General features: G+C 45.2%; 1 protein-coding gene across 3 annotated transcripts; it reads right to left on the bottom strand.

Annotated features, from left to right (window-relative positions):
• Positions 1–98: 98 nt before the first annotated feature.
• On the bottom strand, positions 99–19,561 carry LOC121299647 (F-actin-monooxygenase mical1-like). 3 transcript variants are annotated; one of them, XM_041227521.1, is made up of 25 exons: positions 18,916–19,561; positions 13,456–13,735; positions 12,711–12,918; positions 12,255–12,374; positions 11,893–11,994; positions 11,337–11,492; positions 11,013–11,113; positions 10,561–10,818; positions 9,927–10,042; positions 9,417–9,543; positions 8,938–9,025; positions 8,359–8,506; positions 7,833–8,029; positions 7,440–7,546; positions 7,049–7,108; positions 6,757–6,870; positions 6,330–6,504; positions 5,923–6,002; positions 4,570–5,521; positions 4,348–4,457; positions 3,782–3,895; positions 3,133–3,226; positions 2,396–2,489; positions 1,905–1,978; positions 99–1,702 (listed from the first exon to the last, which is right to left on the bottom strand). In XM_041227521.1, the coding sequence occupies exons 2-25, from the start codon at positions 13,711–13,713 to the stop codon at positions 1,509–1,511; spliced, it is 4,047 nt and encodes a 1,348-aa protein (XP_041083455.1). In that variant the 5' UTR covers positions 13,714–13,735; positions 18,916–19,561; the 3' UTR covers positions 99–1,508. The 3 variants fall into 3 exon arrangements, with proteins under 3 accessions (XP_041083455.1, XP_041083454.1, XP_041083456.1); XM_041227520.1 differs by lacking the exon at positions 18,916–19,561 and adding an exon at positions 17,203–17,337; XM_041227522.1 differs by lacking the exons at positions 7,049–7,108; positions 18,916–19,561 and adding an exon at positions 17,203–17,337.
• Between the last annotated feature and the right edge of the window lie 1,457 nt (positions 19,562–21,018).

The following is a 21,018-nucleotide window of genomic DNA, read 5'->3' as shown; positions in this document are numbered from 1 at the left end:
TAAAGTCTAACGCAAAGTCGAAAAAATAACGTGTGACGTGTCGACACTCCTCCCTGTCGTGGTTTCGCTTGATAAGGAGGATTTAGAAATTTAAAGAAGGCTGCGTTTGCCAAATTAGTCATTATTTACCTGACACACGTTTCATGAGTACAAAGGCTTTAGGCAATAGCATTTTACCTTGAAAGGAAATTGACGGATTTGGAAGGATTGCAGCCCCGAGGGAAAGGGAGGGCGGTGTTTGCAATGCCTGTCTAATCTAGTATAGCCGTGGAATATGACCAGTGTGTGTTTCCAAAACGGTTTGCATTCCTGAGACAACATTATGAACATCCGAACAGAGCAGATCCAGAAGAATGAGCAAACATCTGCCTTTCCATAAGCCTCAAGTTTCATCAGCGGGAATGCTGGTCCGGACTGTTTGCTGCTGATTGCGGTGATGTCTTGTTGCTGTCTCTCACACGTTGCAGTGCGCATCAGCGCTGCTTCTCTCTTTGGCACTGCTGTGGTTCAAGCGCTCTGCTGACGAGACAAGGTTAACAGTCTAAGCTTCACTCATTGTCGCTGAGTTCTGATTGTATTTCTTATAAGTATCACATACCTCAAGGTGTAGAAAAAAAATATACAGGCAGGGTGCATATGTTTTAATATTTATTTTAGATTCTCATTTACAAAAAAGAACGTTTGCAAAAAACACACATTTAAATACCGGACAGACCACTGACCAGTCATTCACAAACAAGTTTCAAACTTGACAAAATAGCACCACCTACTGGTGGCTTGTGAACTGCAGACTACTGTGCCATTCTGCATTACAATGCAGGGATGAATATCTCTGGTCCAGTTTACAATTCCAGAAATGTAATTTGCATATATAAGAGTTTAAAAGAAAAAGAAAAAGTGCTTTATAGCAAAAGAAAAAAAAATATGCTAAAGAAAATGCATTCCTTCGATCATTCACGTGCAAAACAGAAATACCAAAGGGAAACTGCAATATGGCGTTTAATTTTTTATTTATACTGATAACATTTTACAGCTAGAGCTGATATTTTCAAAACAAACTTTCGGTATAAGGTGACAAACAGCTGGAATCGAGTGTGTTTGAAACAGAAACATGGACTGTGAGGCATGGCAAGCTTCAGTTCCATTGTCACCACCACCCTCTTGTGGGTAGATTGGGTTCCAGCCCAGACACTCCCTGCACCCAGTCCCTGCTTAGTTACATGGTCTGATGTCTTAGCTGAACACCCAGTGCACAGCAATGTGCCATTCAGTGTGTATTGTTTTGGCGATCTCTGCGTTACTCCAATTCAACCTGGGATCCTATACAGCCAGCTGGCTATTGTGTAGCTGAACGGGTTCCAGCGTTAACAGTGCATATACTAGGTCTGTGTGAAATGGACTTGTGTTAAAACAGTGGTTTCCTGGGCTCTGGCACAGGCAGTCTGTGCTTACTGCCTTGGTGTGGTCGTGTATAGCTGGCGGTTGTGTTTATTTGAGTGCTGCTCCCATTATGCCCAGTGGACCTGCCCTCCCCCTGTTTTTGGTCTCTTGGGCTCCAGCACGGGTAGTCCCTGGTCATTGATCTCCTTGAGTCTCTGGTCCTCCAGAAACACGACCAGCGAATTCCTCATGTCCACAACCTCCAGCAATTCCACCAGCACCCTCTCCTCCTCCGCCCGGTGCTGGTCCGTCTTCATCGAGTCTGAAAAACGGAAGAAACGGGGACTGAGGCAGAGCAGTCTGGTCAACGTTTCTTATGCAAGTGCTCAATAAACAGCACTGATGGGCAGGCCTCCGGTCAGTTATATTAGAATTGTTTACTTGATTCCAGTCTAATTCTATGTTAAAGTATTACAGCAGCATTTAACTGACCCGACTCTGCCTCCCCCTCCCTGCTCCTTTACCTTCCATGTCGATGTATTTCCGATACTCCTGCTCCAGCCTCCCCTGCTTGTCCTCTAGCTCCAGGTGACGGGACCTGTGGAGGAAGCACACCTTCTGTCATCTCTTTCCATTAACAATTCTATTTCTCCAATCTTTGTCAACTTGTTGGCCCAGAATGCCCCGCCTCCATTTCAGAAAGATTATCATCAGTGTGGAGCCCACCCTCTCTTCAATGTATTTCGAACATGGAAATTTAAAATCAGCCGAGATGTCGGGACAGCTGAATCCAGCTGAACACCTGGATAAGAACGCCTAACACAGGATCAAAAAAGCATCTTTTTACTGCTTTAAATGTTCGATTTAAAACATTAAAAAGGAGTTCCTTTAGCCAAATAAAATATAGAATCCCTGACAGTTGCCTGATGTTCCATAGCCTTTAGACGGACGTCAAAATTGAAGACTTCCCCGCCTTCAACCAGCTGTGTAAAGAGGTTCTGAAGAGAGGACTTACGCAACCATGAGGTCCGACTCCTCCGACATCAGGTCATTCTTCTCGTGGACCAGCTGGATCCACTGTTGAATGAGCCGTGGGGAGTCGTCTGACTCTGCACACAGGAGGGGAGAAGCTGGTTAAACCCTGCCCTGAACTCTTACGAGGCGTATCTGGAAATCAACAGCTGTTAGCAATCCTGTCCTGGATTCCACACAAGACCTTGTCAAGATAGCAGCCCACAAATCTACATTGCCCTCGGAGAGTTAACTTGGTATGGGTATTACATACCAGAGATCGCTTGACTAATGTATTCCTCAAGTTGTTCTGGAAGTTTAAAGAACAGTCTTGCCTCCGTACGGCTCTCAGAATCACGTTGGACTTCCAAGTACATCGGGTACACCTGAGTAACTTTTAACCTGCGCCCCTACTGGATGTTAGTAAAACATCAGTGAGAAATATCATGTAGAACAATGTGGCATTTATCACATCCACTAGTGTTGCAGGGGGACTGGTTAATGATGACACCCTGATGTCTCTGATGTACTTAGGGATTAGAGATGATTGAGAGCTACACAGGGTTGCTTGCAGTTTCCAGGTGGCTATCTTGAGAAGGACCCCAGTTTCGACCAGCTGATTTTGCACGGAGAAAGCCCAAAGCATTGACGCAAACTATCCTAACACCTTCCAACGTCTGAAGAACAACATTGTCTCCCACTCAACTTTCTTGCTATTTGCAGTTCTGCAGTTTCTCTTACCAGCCTCCCTGCGCAGCGCCCTTTCCAGGTCAACCCCCTTCTCCTCCAGCTCTTTGAACTTCACCTCAATCTCCTCCAGGCGCCGCTGTATCGACTGTGGAACACACAAGCACAGGGAATGAGGGAGAAGCACTTTGTGGAGGAACTGGCTCCATTAGTGTACTCATGGCACAGGGACAGTCTTACAAGAAGTGTTGCACACACAGAAATTGTGTATAAACCTACGGTGCATCTTTCAGGAAAAAGGTAGGCTATATATTAAACCAGGTAGGGCAACACACCTTACTTTAAATTAGATAGGACTTGAAATCCAAGTTCAGGATGGCCAATACAAGAAGTGTAAAATTCAAACCAAGCAGTCTAAACCTGCACTCTGGTTATCTGGTATTAAAATCATTGAATACTTCAGTGGGACTGGTTTCCTTGTTGGTGGACCACATGTAGTAAGACATGTCTTTTAGTGGTTGGTTACCCTCTCACATTATAGGATACACCATTGTTTTGGAAGTCCACCTATATAGTTGCAAAAATGGCCCCCCATTGTTCTGGTTCTCTCCACCTGAGACTGGGGAGGAGACCTCTTTAGTCTGACCTGTGCTTTGTAGAATCGCTTGGGTTACCTGGCATTGAAACCGTTGACCAAGCTGACCTGTGCTTTGTAGAAGCGGTGTATTTCACACTGCTTGGCTCTCCTCTCCATGGTTCTCATCTTCAGCAGCTCCAGCCTTTGGGCTTCCTTGGGATCGGAGGGCATGGTCTGAAACTGAGAAAGAGGAGAGGAGGGCATGTTACCTAATTTGGGACACACCAGTTTTTACATAGCATTGCAATCCATTCCAATACTACTCTGGTAGTCTTGCATCTCTTAAAAGAAAAAAAAGAGACCGGCTACCTGGATGCATATTAAAAAGACTGACTTAACTTCCCTGTGAACCTGGATCATTATGGTCACCCTACAGTTACTTGGGTTGGTGGACTGTTCATCCATAACATAAAATTCTCAATTCTCACATGTTTCAATAAGTGTCTTATCAGTGCTCTCTATCTGTGTGTCCGTGTGGTCAGCAGTCACAGCCGGCTATTGTGTCAGCGAACTAGACAGCTGTGCTGCAGGTATAGGAATCCCCTTTGAGATTCGTTTTTACGGAAACATTGCAATTTCACCTGCGTAAGTGCTAAATTCTTCTTACTTCTTAACATCCTTGCTAAACTCACCTTCTCATTGAAGAGATCCAAATCAATATCATCATTATCAAAGACTTCCTCATCATCCTCGTCCTCCTCCTCCTCCTCCTTTGATTGTCTGAATTCAGACTCCCAGGTATCTGTGGGTTAAACAAATGTGGGCTGTATTCACTCTAGTTTGATTCCATTATACTTGGAACCAGATTCCAGGCATTAAACAGATTTAAAATGAGCCTCAGAGCCCTGCCTCACCTGCGTCTTTCGGTCCCCTCCCGAGTCGAGGAGACGAGAGGTTCCAGGGTGAGAACTTGGACTTTGGCTTGCTAGCGTGCTGAGTTGGGGGATGCGTGGTGGGGTCCTCCTTTCTCCTGAAGGACCTCCTGTTATTCTGCACCCTGATGCTACCTCCTTGCCCTCCCCAAGACGACCCCTTGTCTGCCTGCCCGTCTGGGTTCAGCAAGGCTGGTGTCACCTTGGGTTGCTCCGCCAAGGGCGGAGGTTTTTGTTGATTTCCAGGGTCTCGGTCCAAGTCGGAGTCGGAATCGAGGCTAAGCCTGACAAGTTTTTGTTTCTCGCTTTCTGACAGCGTCAGTTTCTTTAGCGGGAACTTCTTCTGGCAGTCTTTAGGAAAAGCGATTGTTATGGAAACCGGGCTTTCAGAAGAAGGTGGTCCCGTGGTACTTGGATCTTCAGTCTGAACAGCAGCAGTAGTTCCATTTGTCGTCAGTTGGTCTCTGACGCCCTGGTTGCCGTCACTGGATTCTTCTGTACTCACAGTCTTCTCCTCCAGCGCCCCCACATCTCGTTCCTCGCTCTGGTCTACAGTCACAGTGGGTGCAGTGTTTCTTTTTTTGACCCGTGGCTTTGGCGTCGGTTTAGGTCTAGGAGGAGCTGCAGAATCAAGGTTGTCTTTGCAAAAGGTTGCATCTCCATCCACCGAGTCTAGATCTTCAGGGCTACAGACCACAAGGGGAATGTTTGGTTTGAAGCGGGATGTCCGCACCGCTGGCACAGGGCATTCACTGGGGTTACAATCGTCCCTCAAGCGTTGTTCTGATGAATCCTGCGTTGGCTTAACTAGGCCTGAAACAGGACCGCACGGCTCTTGCACGGACCTGTCTTCTGCCAGAGTAGCATGCTGTTCAACAGAAAGTGGGCCGACAGCAGGTGGATGATCTTCAGCAGGCAAGTTTGAAGAGGGGTCCTAGCAATAAAGTGTCCAGCAGTTAGTGTGAATTGTGATGAGTTAATAGTTGATGGCGTGAGTTTTACATATTACCACTTCTGTATAAATCTGTGGTTCTCAAAGCTGTGCCCATTTTATTTTACATTTTGGAAAACTGTTAGGTAAAATGTCAAGAGATACAAAGAAACATGCAAACTAATGAGAAGTACAGGAATGTGTCTCTGGCCAAAAATCTTTGAGGAACACTGGTATAAAACTATAACAGAACAACAAATTAAAAACAGCTTCTTAGTATCTTTCCACCTGGGATATTCAACACAAATTCAAACATCATTCTACTCTTCTCATGAGACTTTGCAATATTGGCACGGTGCATTAAAGCACATTAAAAATAAAACTTCAATGTGAATTTGTAATACCGGATTTACTAAAGCCTCCGGTGCCGTTCCCTGGATGCCTTCACCCTGCCAGTCCGAGTGAATCAGACAGAAGAACTGGCCTGTTGAAACACGAAAGAAACATTAAACAGTGTGGACAGACTACAAGGAATCAGGGTAGTATAAAACTCCATTCCTACGCAGTGAGTAACAATCAAATTATATTGTCTGTATCAGTTATACAAAAGGAATGATCATTATTATTACTTTTTAATACCTGACATCGATAGTGTGCAGTAAATCAAAGAATTAATTGTTACATAATCTGGTACATTTCCTCTACTGTCATTCCAGAAAGCCCTCATTTTGGCATATCCCTGTAACACATGCGCACAGAGCCATGTCTACAGCCCTGAGTCTGGTTCCATCTCCACGCTCCCTGGACTGACCTCTCTTGCTGTCGAAAGCGTAGCTGCCCACTCGCAGGGTGGCTCTGCACTGCTGGCACTTGAAGCAGCTTCGGTGGAAGAACTTGCCCTCAGTGCTGACCCTCTCCAGCACGTAGACACGCCGCCCGCAGAAATAACACACGTCACTGCCACCAGGACTTCCCAGAGGAGCCAGCTGGAGGGACAGAGGATTACACTGGGGCATAGCGACAAAGGGTGGACCATTGATGCCGCCAAATTGTGGGCTTCGGAGGGGAATCAGATGGGAGAATTTCTGCTAATATTGCTCAAGGTTAGAGAAGGAAAAGTGTGAGATTTCTTATTTGGTAAAGTTATAGAAGCAGCTTTACTGCTAATATAGCGCCTGTGATTGATTGTGTCTGGTATCCTTGTAGTAAACATGGCCCTGTAGTTCGGAATCACTCACCTGATCATCGCGCTGGGTCGATGATTCCACCTCAGCACTCCGGGTGTCAAAGAGTTCCACAGGCTGGGTTGCAGGTGTGTGCTTTAGCTCTGTCCCTGCAGACTCTAAAGCCAACTGCAACGAAGTTATAAAAGCGACAGATGGAACATTATGACTGAATTTGCTGAGAATTAAGGCCACTTGCACAGGAAATGCTTTATAAATACTTCTAAACAAAAAACACACTGTAGAGAGAAGCAGAAGTAAGAGGTGCAAAAGGAATGCATTGTTACTGCTGTGTGAAAACACTCACAGCTACATCTTTAACTTCCTTCTTTGTTCTCTTTTCCTCACGTTTAGATGCGAGTTTCTCCTGTGTAAAAAAAAAATACAGTAAAATGATCTTTCTACATGGAACAAGTACATTGCACACCCTTCATCATACATCTTATGCCTCCCTCTATTGTTCTATAACCATCTACTCTGAGAGGCAGTCCTTTGAGACTCCATCGCACATAGAATGGCTTCTTTTATCCAGCTTTGTGCATCAAATTCAAATTTCAGATGGATTTATTTAACCAGGATAGAACCCTTGATGTATGCGTCTCATTGTTCAAGGGAGCCCTGGCATCAGGTTTGGGAGAAAGCCTTGAACTTGCACAGTGATTCTCTGACATGGGGAAGCAGTTGGGTTGGTTTTCTACCTTCCGTCTTTGCAGCGAGTTGTGTTTGAGTTTGCTCAGGAAGACGACGGCGGACTTGGCACTCGATAGACTCAAAGGCTTGCTGCTGCAGACCACATCCTCGGGCCCTGCAACAGAAAGGAATATGCAGCCACATCACACCTTGGCCTGCCTCGATAACCAGGGGCATGGGGTCTAACGAAAGCCAGAGTCAGCTCCATACTGGGGTACTCCTTGAGTACTAGACCAGAAAATATAATAGGTCTCGATATTGCTGTTCTACTGAAAACGAAAACAGGAAATGTGCTTTACGGTAATAGGTACAGTTCTTATGGTAGTTCTTATCCAAAGTGCGTAGCGAGAAGACAATGTTCTGAAATTGTGATTGAGACCGTGATTTATAATTGTCATTACCTGCAGGTGGCGCCGCTTCGCGGAAGATCTGGTAGAACTGGGTCAGGTAGAGCAGCATGGCTAGTCTGTCTGGCTGGCTCTGGGCCGCCATGTCGCTGCCCGCCATGATGGGCGTGATGCCAAACTCACGCTCAGCCACGTCGAAAGCTGTCTGGTTATTGCGGGCTGCAGCATCCTTGTCCAGGGAGGAAAAGTCACTGAAACAGAGAGGAGCATTCAGCCGGCCGCTGGACAAGCAGGAAGAACTAGCGACAAAAGCAACTCACACCCAGTGAGCTTATTTAAAAGTGTTTAAACTTCATTACAAAAGCACACATACCATGAAATAGGTCAATGTGTCAAAACGTCAATGTAATGAAAAAGTATAAAATCAAAGAACAATGATTATGGGGTCAGCTCTTAATGCATTTAACTTGTTTCAAGGTATATTTTCAGGATGGCATTCACTGATCCCTCCTAGACTGTTGCCGACTTATTTAACGGCAGCCTGGACAGAAAGGTTTCGTGAATAACCATGAGCACTCACATGAGGTTGGGTCTGAAGTGGTGAATGAGGGCACACAGAGCCAGCCCGCTCTTCCAGGAGTGAGTCAGGTCAGTCACCTTCACGTTTCTGTACCCCGCTGTGTGCTGCTGGCACCAGCTGAGGAGCTCCTCACACCCTCCCAAGGAGTCTGGAAGGAGAACGACAGCATGACTGGCTGCCCAGCACCACGCACCCAACCATACTGCAGCGGCACTCATCTGTGGCTCTCCCAGTCTAAGACCTTGTCCTTAAATATTACATTGAGTAGCCCAGACCCTGGCTTCAACCAGCTCATTTAGATAAACCTGCTCAGTTTTATTAAATACAGAGGAATCAAGGTCATGGAATGAGAGAGACAAACCCACCAGAGAGGACCAGACTCATTCTCCGTCTACAATGTATAATCCTTTGATAAATAGGGGCGTCTTTGCTTGCTCTTTAAAAGCATGGAAAACTTGTTTGTCCAACCGGTCACCAAACTATAGGTTTGGATTTGGTATTACTAGGTTTTGTGCAGTCGTTGGTTTTGGACTTCTGGCAGCGCAGGGTTAATTTAACAAGCTGTGTGAGGCGCCTCACCCTGTCGGGAGGGGAGGAGTTTCTCTTTCTGCTTCTTGCCATCCCTGCCCACGTCCAGGCTGTCCTCCACGTCGTACAGGTGACGCACCTGCAAGAGAAGGTCGGCACACACTGCGCGGTCAGAGCGGTCGGGAAGAATAGCGACAGCTGTTACTTTGGCAATACTACGAATTTAGCATAACGTTTCAGGACAGACATCTGCCTGGTCGGGTAATGATCCATTTCCACTTCAAAACAGTCCGAGGTAGAAAGTTACAAAGTTGGAACACTCAGTTACTGAGTTTGAATGGACTGGACCAATGTTCTGCTCATCGCTTGGTAAAAGTTGAACTCTGTACTGCTGGGTGTCCAATATAGCTGACATTGAGAAATAGGCATTAAATAGGTATGGGAACATACCCAGGGGAGTAAAGGGTTAGCACGTGTTTAACAAGCTGCACTGCAGGCCCTGTTATTTAGACAGACAGACCGATCTTTACCTGGTGAGGTTTGATGGACCCCAAATTGATGTTTGGGTAGCGTGTGGAGGGGTCTATGCTGTAAGCACTGTAGTTTTTGCTGGTGTTCTCTGGGGTCGTCTGAGACATGAGCTGGTAGATACTTTCCCTGGAGAGAAGAAAAGAAGAGAGGGCCATTCGAACAGAGGGCTCCATTTGGACTTTATATGATGCTTAAACTGCATGGGATTGAGAAAAAGATTCCAGAGTAGGGGTTCATGCAAATTGTGCAAACCGTGCAATTGTGCAAACCGTGCCCCACAGTGTGAGAATGTGTCTGATGGGGGGGAAAAAAATGAACATTTTAATGACAAACAAAAACATATTACAGCTTGAGTTTGATTGATCCAGGAGACCAAGATATGCAAAGGATCGTGAAACGATTTTTTTCTAAACTAAACTATGTTTGTGAATGAAATTAGATTGTTATTTGTGGCCGTCCTGGGTGGATCGTTCCACCACCCCCTGTGCAGAAGTTTATGGACCTCATACCGTTCGGCCATGACGTCCAGGGGGGAGGCTCCCTGACCCCAGCGCCGCACCATCCAGGCCGCGTCAAAGGCACCCAGAAACCCCCGAGCAATCCCTGTCCCCAAGGGCCAGAAGGGCTGAGACAGAGAGGCAGAGACAGACCGGGGGAGAGAGAAGAAGAGTGTTACAACATGCCACCAGTGAAGAGAGAGAGAGAGAGAGAGAGAGAGAGGGGGGATAATGACAGGCAAGCTGGTTTTATGTCAATCCAGGCCAGAGGTATAGACAGTCCAGAGACAGGTTGTGGGTACAAACAGTCAACATGTGTTTATTTTAGTACTCAGCGCTTCAGACCATGCACATAGCCAGAAACGGTAACCATTTGATATAGCTGCATCTTTTGAGTGTTTGAGTACTTTTACATAAAAAAAAATTAAAAATTTCATGTAGATTGTTTTTGCTGTGTTTTTAGGACAGACAAATTGGGTACATCGTAAGCAACGTGGTCGCTTACATGAAATGAAAATTTAAAAAAATAAGTTGTGGTAAGCAGGCTATTTCAATACCTGTTGATGTTTTTCACCTCTTATTGACAGCAGACGACAGACTATAAGGGATCATTGTAAGTGACAGATTGTATTTCCTGCAGCCGTACCTCCACCAGGCAGTCCCCGACCAGCCCCACCAGCAGCCTCTTGCCGCGTCTCTCCCTCACCAGCGAGGCGGCCTCGGCACGGTACATACAGGTGAAGTCGAACATGGCCACGTCGGGCTGCTTGTTGTGGTTCAGCGCGAACTCCAGCCCCGGGAGCTGCCTGGCTGTGGAGAACTGCGCAGCCTCGTAAGCATACCGTCGCAGAGCCTCGGAGTCCACATTCTGAGGGGAGAGGAGCTTCTCTGCGTCTCCATGATCCTGCAGCCAGCGGGGAGGGGGAGAGAGGAGGAGGAGGAGTCTTTCAGGGACTGTAGTACAGTGCAGGGTTGGGGTCAATTCCTGTTTTTCAACTCCAATTCCTTTTTAAAATCAATTCTCAATTGCTTAGTAGGAACTGGAATTGGAATTGATGTTTCAGGAGAGCAGTAACTGCTTGAAGAGCCAGCCCCTACCTGTTTAATTACACCGTTCTTCAGGAGGCTTTTTTTTTTAGCGGTCATGACAAAGTAATGGGTGTCGTCCTTGTAGTACACAATGTTCTCCAGGTCAATGCCTGTGTTAACAGACAAGCATTAGATTCAATGAATACTGCATTGGCTATTGCTTTTTGTTCAGATAACTTAGAAAACTGAAAATGCAAAAAGCTGGAAAGCTAGATCTTGATCTAGGCAGACACTCCTGTAGGTTAACAAGTAGGGAGTGGAAATGTATTTGTCACAGCTGCCACAGCGTGAGGTAAGACTTAGGAGAGGCTTCAGTGGTAAGATCAGCCGGACCTGTCTCATCGTGGAGTCTCTGGAAGAACTTCTGGTTGTAGATCCTGGCCACGCCGCTGATCTCAGACACTCGTCCCTCTTCGGCCGTGTGCCGGTTGATGAAGTTTGCCGTGATTCCGATAGCCAGCTTCCCTCGCAGTTCTTTCCTCTTGAATCCTGGAGGAGGAAACACAACATGGGTGAGACACTGGGAAGGGAGTGAGTCCCAGACCAGGCACGCAAAAAACTGCAGAGGACAGGAAACTCTAACCTGCACATCATCTACTGCACTAAGCTTGGTACAGATTAATGTTTTGATGGGTACCAGATCCTACTCACCTTGCTGTATATTAATCCCACTACTGTTATCCCTCAAGGGTGACTTCTTGATCCCTTTTAAACATTGCTAAATACTATAGAGTGGAAAGAAGACTGAGATATTCCCTGTGGTTTAAACCCTGATATGTATTAACTGCTGTCCAGTGATTATTGATTATTGGAAATCCAAGGGGACAGGCTTCAGAACAAAGCATGGAGGGGGGGGGGAGCAACAAAGTGGAGAAAAGAACCCCGTTACCTTCTGGTACAAATCGACCTCCACCTGCTGACAGAAGAACGTCAAAGTGATATTGCCCGGCTGGGTGAGATTCGGGGAGCAAATTTGCTCTCCAGCCTGACTCTGAGAAAAAGGGAAGAGAGAGGTAACAACACGACTCGTCAAGACTGGATGAACCTCACTTGCACGGAATAGTGAAGGTGTAACATACAGAAGTGTCAGGTTTGAGGCTACTAATGTAGGACTACTAGTTGGGAGTGAGAAAAGGAAAGAGAAAGGCAGTTAAATCTCAAAGTTAAATACTGAAGCAGCAGCACTCAGAAGCATAATGACAATAATAAAAAAACATGGTTAATTTTTAACAGGAAGACCGTGCCTCTTACCTTCTGTCCCCTGGCTGTCCCGGGTCGGCTCAATGAGCCCCTTGTAGTCTACCCCTGTGTGCACCTCCACCCCAAGGATCAGGGCCACCTTGAGCAGGACGAGCTGCAACTGCCGAATACCTGCAGAGATACAGCACTTGGGTGTGTGAGATAAGGGTGGCGACTCCGGAAATTGCTTACCTAACACCCCATATCGAGTCCTTGATCATTAGATTGAATGTTTTGCCAAAATTGCTTTACATTTCTAGAGCCTCCAGAAAAGCATTTTGATCCGACATAAAACAACAATCAATCAGTCCACAGCCGGCTCAAGCTTTTGACTCTTAGCATACAACACACACCTGCCTAGCAGCCGAGAAGAATTCTTACAGGGAAACAGCTCAAGGATCACCCCAATGCCACATACAGATAATGAACATGAACGAAGCACAAGGAGTTGGGATGTTCGGGACTTACTGATGTGGTCGAGGGTGCCGCAGCAGAACTTTCCGTAGAACTTCTTGGCTGCCAGGTTCCGCAGGTCAGTGATCGTGTACGGCCAGAGGTGCAGGACATTGTTTCGGGAGAAGGTGTCCCGCCTCTCAATCAGGACCACCTGCGCGCCCAGGAAGGCCAGTTCGATCGCCGTGCGCAGCCCACATGGCCCAGCTCCCAGCACTAAACACTAAGCACACACCCACAGTCAAATCACCAAGTCTGAAGTGGCTTCCTTGCACATATTAGCTTCATCAACAGTATAGTTAACATTGTTTCTTAGACCTTGCATTTTTTAACGATGAGGCTTTTAAAGATGAGGCTTACGGGAACCTCCCAGACCCACAGAACTTTTGTGATTCTCCAATACAAAGTTAACCATGCTACTTTCTGACAGTATTTGTTCAGTATGGTACATTCCTGTAGTTCCCCAGTGCATCTACAGGGCTTTGTCACACTTCTTTGTGATTTACTATAACTGGCGGGTCTTTGAGCTGCATCCACTGAGCTTTAATCAATCATTAATGCCCATTAGCCTGCTGTATGTTGCAGTTTAAAGCAAGTTTCAAAACTCTAAAGTCTTGTAGTTTTTAGAAGGCATCTACCTGCATCGGAGACGATCCGTTAGGCATTATAATTACACTTTTATACTAAATCACTGGATTTATATCAAACATAAGCCAGTGAGCCAGAGAGACAGGGAAAGGTAGATGGTATAGTCCCGGACCTTGTTGTTAGCACAGGCATCTCCTTGTTTGTAGTCAGGGTGAGCAGCTCTCTTGTCCAGTTTGGTCCACAGCGTCTTGGCCTTCCAGTAGTTGAGGCGCTCCTTCATCTTCGTGTAGAAATGCCTGTAGTCGCGCGGGTCCACGTCCAGGTGACGGCAGAGCTCCGCGAAGGTCTGCAGGACATCCTTGCAGCGCTGCGCCCCAACGAAGCGGTCGAAAAGCACGTTGGAGTTGTTCGGTGGCTCTGAGGTGCCCATCACTTCTCACCAGCACAGATCCCTGCACAGAAAACAGGACAGCAGTCAGAATGCTCTCATGTAGGGCGCTGTGCTTGTTCAAATGTTTTCTCTTCCATTAGGAATTAACCTCTCGAAATACTTGTCTTTCCAGTTAGACTTCCAAAGAGATGGGAATGAAATTGATCACTGCCACCCTGTGAAATCAAAACCCTAAAATAAAACAAACAAAATACACACACACAAACATCAGGATTAATTTAAAAAAAAAAAACACCCTTTAAAATAAAGGAAGTCCACCACAAACTGCAAGAATGTTGTATTAGTGATCTGCCACGATGAGATGACAAAAAATACCCAATATTGCAAAAGTAACAAAGAGTCCCTTGAAGAAATTCATCCGCACGCAGTGAAACGGTAACATTACCAAGAAGCCATGTTGCATAGGCTTCCAGACAAGCTTGATCAGAACTGCGTTTGAAGATGAAGCCTCGCAGTGCTATTTATATAGCTGCCCACAGAGTCACACTTTTCTGAATCGGTGTTATTCATTGTTTTAGTACAGTAGAACACACAGCTTGAATTCGGGAAAAAAAAACAAGAACCCCCCCCCTCCAAATGAAACAAATACAAATCTGCTTAATTATTCTCACTACTGTTATGCAATAATGTTTTAGACCAAAATAGTTATGAAAGAGCGAGCAAGCCTGTCACAATATGTTTTTGAGAGAGAGAGAGAGACACATGTTGAGGCAGGAAATTCTCACAGAGTAGCATTTTGTGATGAGATTCCTAAACACAGGGTTTGAGCGCATAGCTTTTTATTCCTAAAAATACATAAATAACCAAAAAATAGGTCCCATTTTCTGATTCTAGAACCCATTTCAATGCAACTCTTTCATAATTATAATAATAATAAGTCCCACATGGACTGCAGAAGAAAAGAGTTCTATCTTGGGATTCTGCAGACCTCCAGAGGCAGAACTGTAGCAGGCTAACGCAGTGACCTGCAGGGTCATCACCGCTCACCTGGAGTTCTGGGGAGTTGTGTCCTTCATGTGCGGATGACGATACACAAAGCACATGAGACAAGTGTTTCAGGGCAGTGGTCGAGTGCACGCAAAAGAGCTGCAGGTGGGGAAAAAAACGACCAACACAAACTCCTTTTTCCAGCACAGAAATAGTTAATAGAAGTATTCCTATTTGTTCTTTGAGATCAGAAAACTTTTCATTGTTCCATAAAATCATCTTGAAATCAGAGAGCTTTTTCCTGTTGTTCTCCTCGTTTGTGGAACATTGGCATTAGGCAGATTGAAACACTGGATTGGAGTCTAAAATTGAAAAATGTTTTTTGACCGTGCTTTTATAGAATCGGTTGTAGCTGGAGTGTATTGCACCCGTGAGTGCTCTTGTTTTGCTTTTAATTTTGCACAGCGTTCTGGGATGCCGTGGCATGAAGGGCGCTATATATATATATATATATATATATATATATATATATATAGTATTGCAAGACATTAAAGCAAGGGTTCAAGCAACACCCATTGGTCTGCTTGAGTTGGGTTGACCCTGTAATCAAAAGGGTTAGGAGCAGAGCAGCAGTCATGATAGGAATCTCTTTTTCTGTTTTTAAATCTCTACACAGTAACAGACCCAAGACTGTCAACCACCAATCAGAATACACAAAGCAGAAAGTTGTCACTGGCATGCAAAACCAACTCAGTTGTGTTAATATTTCAGCTTCAACCAGAACCTGGACTGAAATGAACATTTGCAATGGCTCTAGCTGTTTGTGTGAAAGCTCACCTCTGAACATTCTCAGACAGGTTTACTGACGAGGTTGAAGCCTGTTGTGTGTTTTTTTTTTTTTTAAAGATATGTACGTGTGAAGCTGTCAAGTTGGGTTGTGGTATTAACCCCGTTCTCTCTGCAAATACATTGCGCTGCAATATGTTACCACGCAAAACATGACAACTAATATTATATTGCAGTCTGAAGCAGGCCAGAGAAAGGAGCAACAAGGATGTAAAAGGTGTGACCCTGCAAAAACAAAAATAAATAAATAAAAAGTCATTGAAATCAGGCATCTATGAAGTGTTAAGTGTTTATAAATTGAAACGTGTGTAGCCTTTGGGTTTAACTATTCCAGTGCAGTGATCATTTCTGGATTCTATTGATTCTTCTCACAGTTTCTTGGCTGGTTGATGTTTGGTTTTTGCCACCTGTCAATCCTGCCCAATTCTACCGTATGCAAATGCTTCATCAATACAGCCCCTAAAGTCTGTCTGACCTTGCATATCGCTCAGCAGCTCTCCAGTATGTACTCATGCAGTATAAATCACATGTCCTGGTTTGCCTCCTCCCTTGTGTTCCCTTTCACATGTAAACACCTGGAACTGATCAGAGGTGCAAAAAACCAGAAAGAAAGAAATCACATGCAATAAATAGTCCAATAGCCAACTACTATTACCGAATTCAACTGCTCAGCCGATAGCATTAATACTCAGAGAAACTACTGTATTCACATTACTGTCCATATAATGCTGAATATACACGTTTCATACAGCAAGCTCTTCTGGACTTCCAAACACATCTTTACAGGAATTACTGACCCACGCCGGCATTACAACAGTGTTGGAGGTTCGTTTATCATGTATCTCACACACATACAGCTACAGAGCTCCACTAAGCTAACCCTGGCCGAGCTGATTCCTTACAGAAGGGCTGTCAATGAATGCAGTTTCATCAGATAACAGCTCTGTTTATTCTTGCATTTCCTGTTGCTGATGTTTCAGGCTTTTCATTTTGCCTCAGTTATCAGAGTGCCGGTGTAATTAATGTGGGCCTGTAAAAAAAAGAGGACTCTCTCTCTCTCTCCGCCCTCCTCAAACTTCAATCCAGAAGTTTAATACTTTTGTCGACGTAGAAAAGCTGCCTTGCAGACTTTAATTGATTAAAAGCCATATATTATATACATCTACTGCAGTGTGGTGGACAAACGAAAGCATTTCATTAAATGTGCAAAAGCATGTTATTATAATAGAACCAAGTGTAATAAAATAGAATGGTGTAATAAAATATGTGACCAAAGCATTTCCAGAATTTCTTTAAAAATGACTTAAAACACAACAAAAACAGAGGAGCCTGTAATAAACTGATTTATAAATAACACCTTTAAGAACACGTTTACAGATGCTTAAGAATTGATCTTTCAACTTAAGTGTCACCTCACACAGCTCAACACTGTGTACTGTAAATAAATAAAAACTTGGCAGTGCACCTTCAAACAACCTCAAGCTTAAAAGCAAACTAACAAAAAAGAAAGGAAACCTTATTTATTTCTCTCCACCCCGGCTGATTCCCAGCTAGTGTCCTCCCTCACTGCTTTAGCGCACAGAGGAGGCTGGCGCAAGCAAGATGAAAGAAAGAAAGAAAAGAAAGCAGACGTCAAGGCGACACAGGACTGGGAAACAAGTCGTCCGCACTGACACCTCTCAAACAGCTACTAACCTTCCCAGTTTAACGACTCAATACATGCTCTTCCTCTTTGGCATACAAAGCTTTCACTGTAGCAGTAGCTGGTGTGTTTAAGCGTTCGAGTGTGTGTGTGTGTTGGGCTGGGTCAGGAGGCTGTGAGCGAGAGAGAGAGAGAGAGAGAGAGGAGAGAGAGAGAGAGAGAGAGAGAGAGAGAGAGAGAGAGAGAGGAGACAGGAAATCTATTCTGAAACTAATGACACAAAAGGGACAGAACCAGGAAATGGCAATTTTTCGAATGTGAATATTTGCTGCCCTGAAATGGCTGAATGTCGTTATGTTATGTGACTAACTATCTCCCTCAAGCCAGGCAGCTGGTCATTACAAGGCACTGGTTTCGAAGCCTGCACCCTTGCTTTGCTGTCACCCAGTCCAGCCCTGAATGGTAAGATGCGTTCATATTAACCAAGCATGCATTCAGTTCCCCAAGCCAGAATCAACATGAAAAGGAAGGAGTCTTTGGAAATGAGCAAGTTTGTGTAAAGGGCTTGGCTCTGCAAATACTGCAGTATTTCTGCACTTCCACACAGTGCAGGGGGCTTTGACGGCAATTGAATTGCTGGAAATTGAATTGCTTAGAAAAGGGATCAGTGAGAGTATGTAAGGAGAGAGAGAGAGAGCATTTTTTTAAGCATTTGTTGTTACCCCTTTAAACCCAGTCAAAGTAGAATCACTTATCATATTTTTTCGAATCAGTTTTGTGGTTCAGGCCATCTCTGTGACATTGCCAAAGAAAATATATAAACACAAGCATTGTTTGCAAGCATTAACCCTTCATTTTGTGAGCTGGCTGATATTATACAGTAGTAATAATAATAAAATCATATCGTTCCTCCCCTGCACTCCTCAAGGGGAGTCGTATCATCGTCATCCCTCTTTTGAGAAAGCCCCAGTGTGCATGCACGCTTGCTTTTTCTGCAGAGTGAGGTTGATGGTATTTTTCAGTTAGAAACGTGTAGCTTTTTCAGTTTGCTGTGTAATTGAACTCCATTTCAGAACAGACACACAAACAGTGTATTCCAGGACTCCTTTCTTCCATCAGCTTTCTGTCTGTTTGTTTAAATAACGTCCTCCATACGCCCAGAGCAAAGGGCATCCTGCTAATTCTTTGTAGTTTTCCTTTGTATGCTGTAATAACCATCACTCATGTTGGGAACTCCCAAGCAAGAGAAATTCTTACTGGGTATTTTTATTGTTTGTTTATTTTTTAACAACAGTAGAGGCACATTAGTTCTACATTTGACAACGCAAAAGCAGACAATAAAAATACAAAAGATAAACGCTAACCTCTTAAAAGGGGAAGCTGTTTGCACACCCACACCCTGTCCAGTTTGTTCTACCAAGTGTTGTCTTTAGGTGTTGGGACACCAGCTTTTGGATAAACCACAACCCTATTTCTGTCCTGCATTCGGTCATTGAGGGACACGCCTTTAAATGAAGTGACAGCTGGAGTTCACAATGTTCTATAAAATTCAAGCAAGCACAACTCAATGAAACCTTGCTACAGAACAGCATGAAAAGCTATTTCAGTACTCGGAGCGGTTTGCTCAGTCCACTGATGCTATCACTAGAACAGCACACTATCTGTCAGCCTGTGTCAAAACCATTTCCTCACTGCAATAACGACTGCAGCATTTTGCTTATCCAGCTTCTGCACAGCATATTGAAGGATTTGATGCACGTACTCACTCGCTGTCTGGCTTATCCACGTCTACATCACAGAGGCTACAGTTTTACTTCTTCCTCCACCTCCTCTTCAGCTGCTGACAAGCAAACCACTGCTCACCCTAGTAACGGGAGGAACAACACGCATGTATTTAATCCAGCTGAGTGTTAATCACGCACATCACGGTTCACTATTGCAAAGAGGAAGGAAGCCGTGTTTTCTACAGAGATGCGGGCAGCCCCTGTGCTTGCAGCAGTTTGAGTGGATGAGTGCCGTTTGCTCAGTGGTACTCAGCATCAGTGGCTCTGGCACTCAATGCCCTTATTCCAAGCAGGGCCTTCATTATTTAATTAAATTGTGCAGAGTCATTAATTTCTCAAGGCTCTGGCCAGATCTAAATCCTGGACCGGAGTATTCCAGAACAGCATTGTGTGAACGTATGTAAAGTTCAGGGAGATTGGCAGCCTTAGTTTCTCCAGTCCAGGTCTTTGTTCCAGCCACATCCTTAATCCTTAAATTGTAACAACTGATCCTTTAGCTAGGTCCTAAAATGAGTCATCACTTAATTATACCTATAAAACCTGGACCGGAACAAAACTCCAGGACCGGAGTTCAGGTCCAATCATGTTCTAAAAACTGAGCTCTCAATTACTTAACTAGACCATTCATTGAACTTCTCAAATTAGACCCGGTCCTGGGAACCCACTTAAAAGTTATAGGTGACTTGAAATCTGCAACTGTTTAAGAGCTTTCATTCCAACTGAGCTCTCAATTACTGGTTCCTCTGGACTAGATGAATTCCTCTGGTCCAGGACTGGGAACCCTGCTTGGGGTTAATTTCCTCTGGTCCAGGACTGGGAACCCTGCTTGGAGTTAATGAATTCCTCTGGGACCAGGACTGGGAACCGCTTGGAGTTAATGAATTCCTCTGGTCCAGGACTGGGAACCCTGCTTGGGGTTAATGAATTCCTCTGGTCCAGGACTGGGAACCTTGCTTGGAGTTAATGAATTCCTCTGGTCCAGGACTGGGAACCCTGCTTGGAGTTAATGAATTCCTCTGGTCCAGGACTGGGAACCCTGCTTGGAGTTAATGAATTCCTCTGCAGTTAATGAATTTCTGGTCCAGGACTGGGAACCCTGCTTGGAGTTAATGAATTCCTCTGGTCCAGGACTGGGAAAATTCCTCTGGTCCAGGACTGGGAACCCTGCTTGGGGTTAATGAATTCCTCTGGTCCAGGACTGGGAACCCTGCTTGGAAATGAATTCCTCTGGTCCAGGACTGGGAACCCTGCTTGGGGTTAATGAATTCCTCTGGTCCAGGACTGGGAACCCTGCTTGGAGTTAATGAATTCCTCTGGTCCAGGACTGGGAACCCTGCTTGGAGTTAATGAATTCCTCTGGACCAGGACTGGGAACCCTGCTTGGAGTTAATGAATTCCTCTGGTCCAGGACTGGGAACCCTGCTTGGAGTTAATGAATTCCTCTGGTCCAGGACTGGGAACCCTGCTTGGAGTTAATGAATTCCTCTGGTCCAGGACTGGGAACCCTGCTTGGAGTTAATGAATTCCTCTGGTCCAGGACTGGGAACCCTGCTTGGAGTTAATGAATTCCTCTGGTCCAGGACTGGGAACCCTGCTTGGAGTTAATGAATTCCTCTGGTCCAGGACTGGGAACCCTGCTTGGAGTTAATGAATTCCTCTGGTCCAGGACTGGGAACCCTGCTTGGAGTTAATGAATTCCTCTGGTCCAGGACTGGGAACCCTGCTTGGAGTTAATGAATTCCTCTGGTCCAGGACTGGGAACCCTGCTTGGAGTTAATGAATTCCTCTGGTCCAGGACTGGGAACCCTGCTTGGAGTTAATGAATTCCTCTGGTCCAGGACTGGGAACCCTGCTTGGAGTTAATGAATTCCTCTGGTCCAGGACTGGGAACCCTGCTTGGAGTTAATGAATTCCTCTGGTCCAGGACTGGGAACCCTGCTTGGAGTTAATGAATTCCTCTGGTCCAGGACTGGGAACCCTGCTTGGAGTTAATGAATTCCTCTGGTCCAGGACTGGGAACCCTGCTTGGAGTTAATGAATTCCTCTGGTCCAGGACTGGGAACCCTGCTTGGAGTTAATGAATTC

This window comes from Polyodon spathula, chromosome 25 (genome assembly GCF_017654505.1).
Source record: "Polyodon spathula isolate WHYD16114869_AA chromosome 25, ASM1765450v1, whole genome shotgun sequence".
NCBI lineage: Eukaryota > Metazoa > Chordata > Actinopteri > Acipenseriformes > Polyodontidae > Polyodon > Polyodon spathula.
The sequence above is the reverse complement of the archived record's forward strand: the minus strand, read 5'-3'. Positions and strand labels throughout refer to the sequence as shown.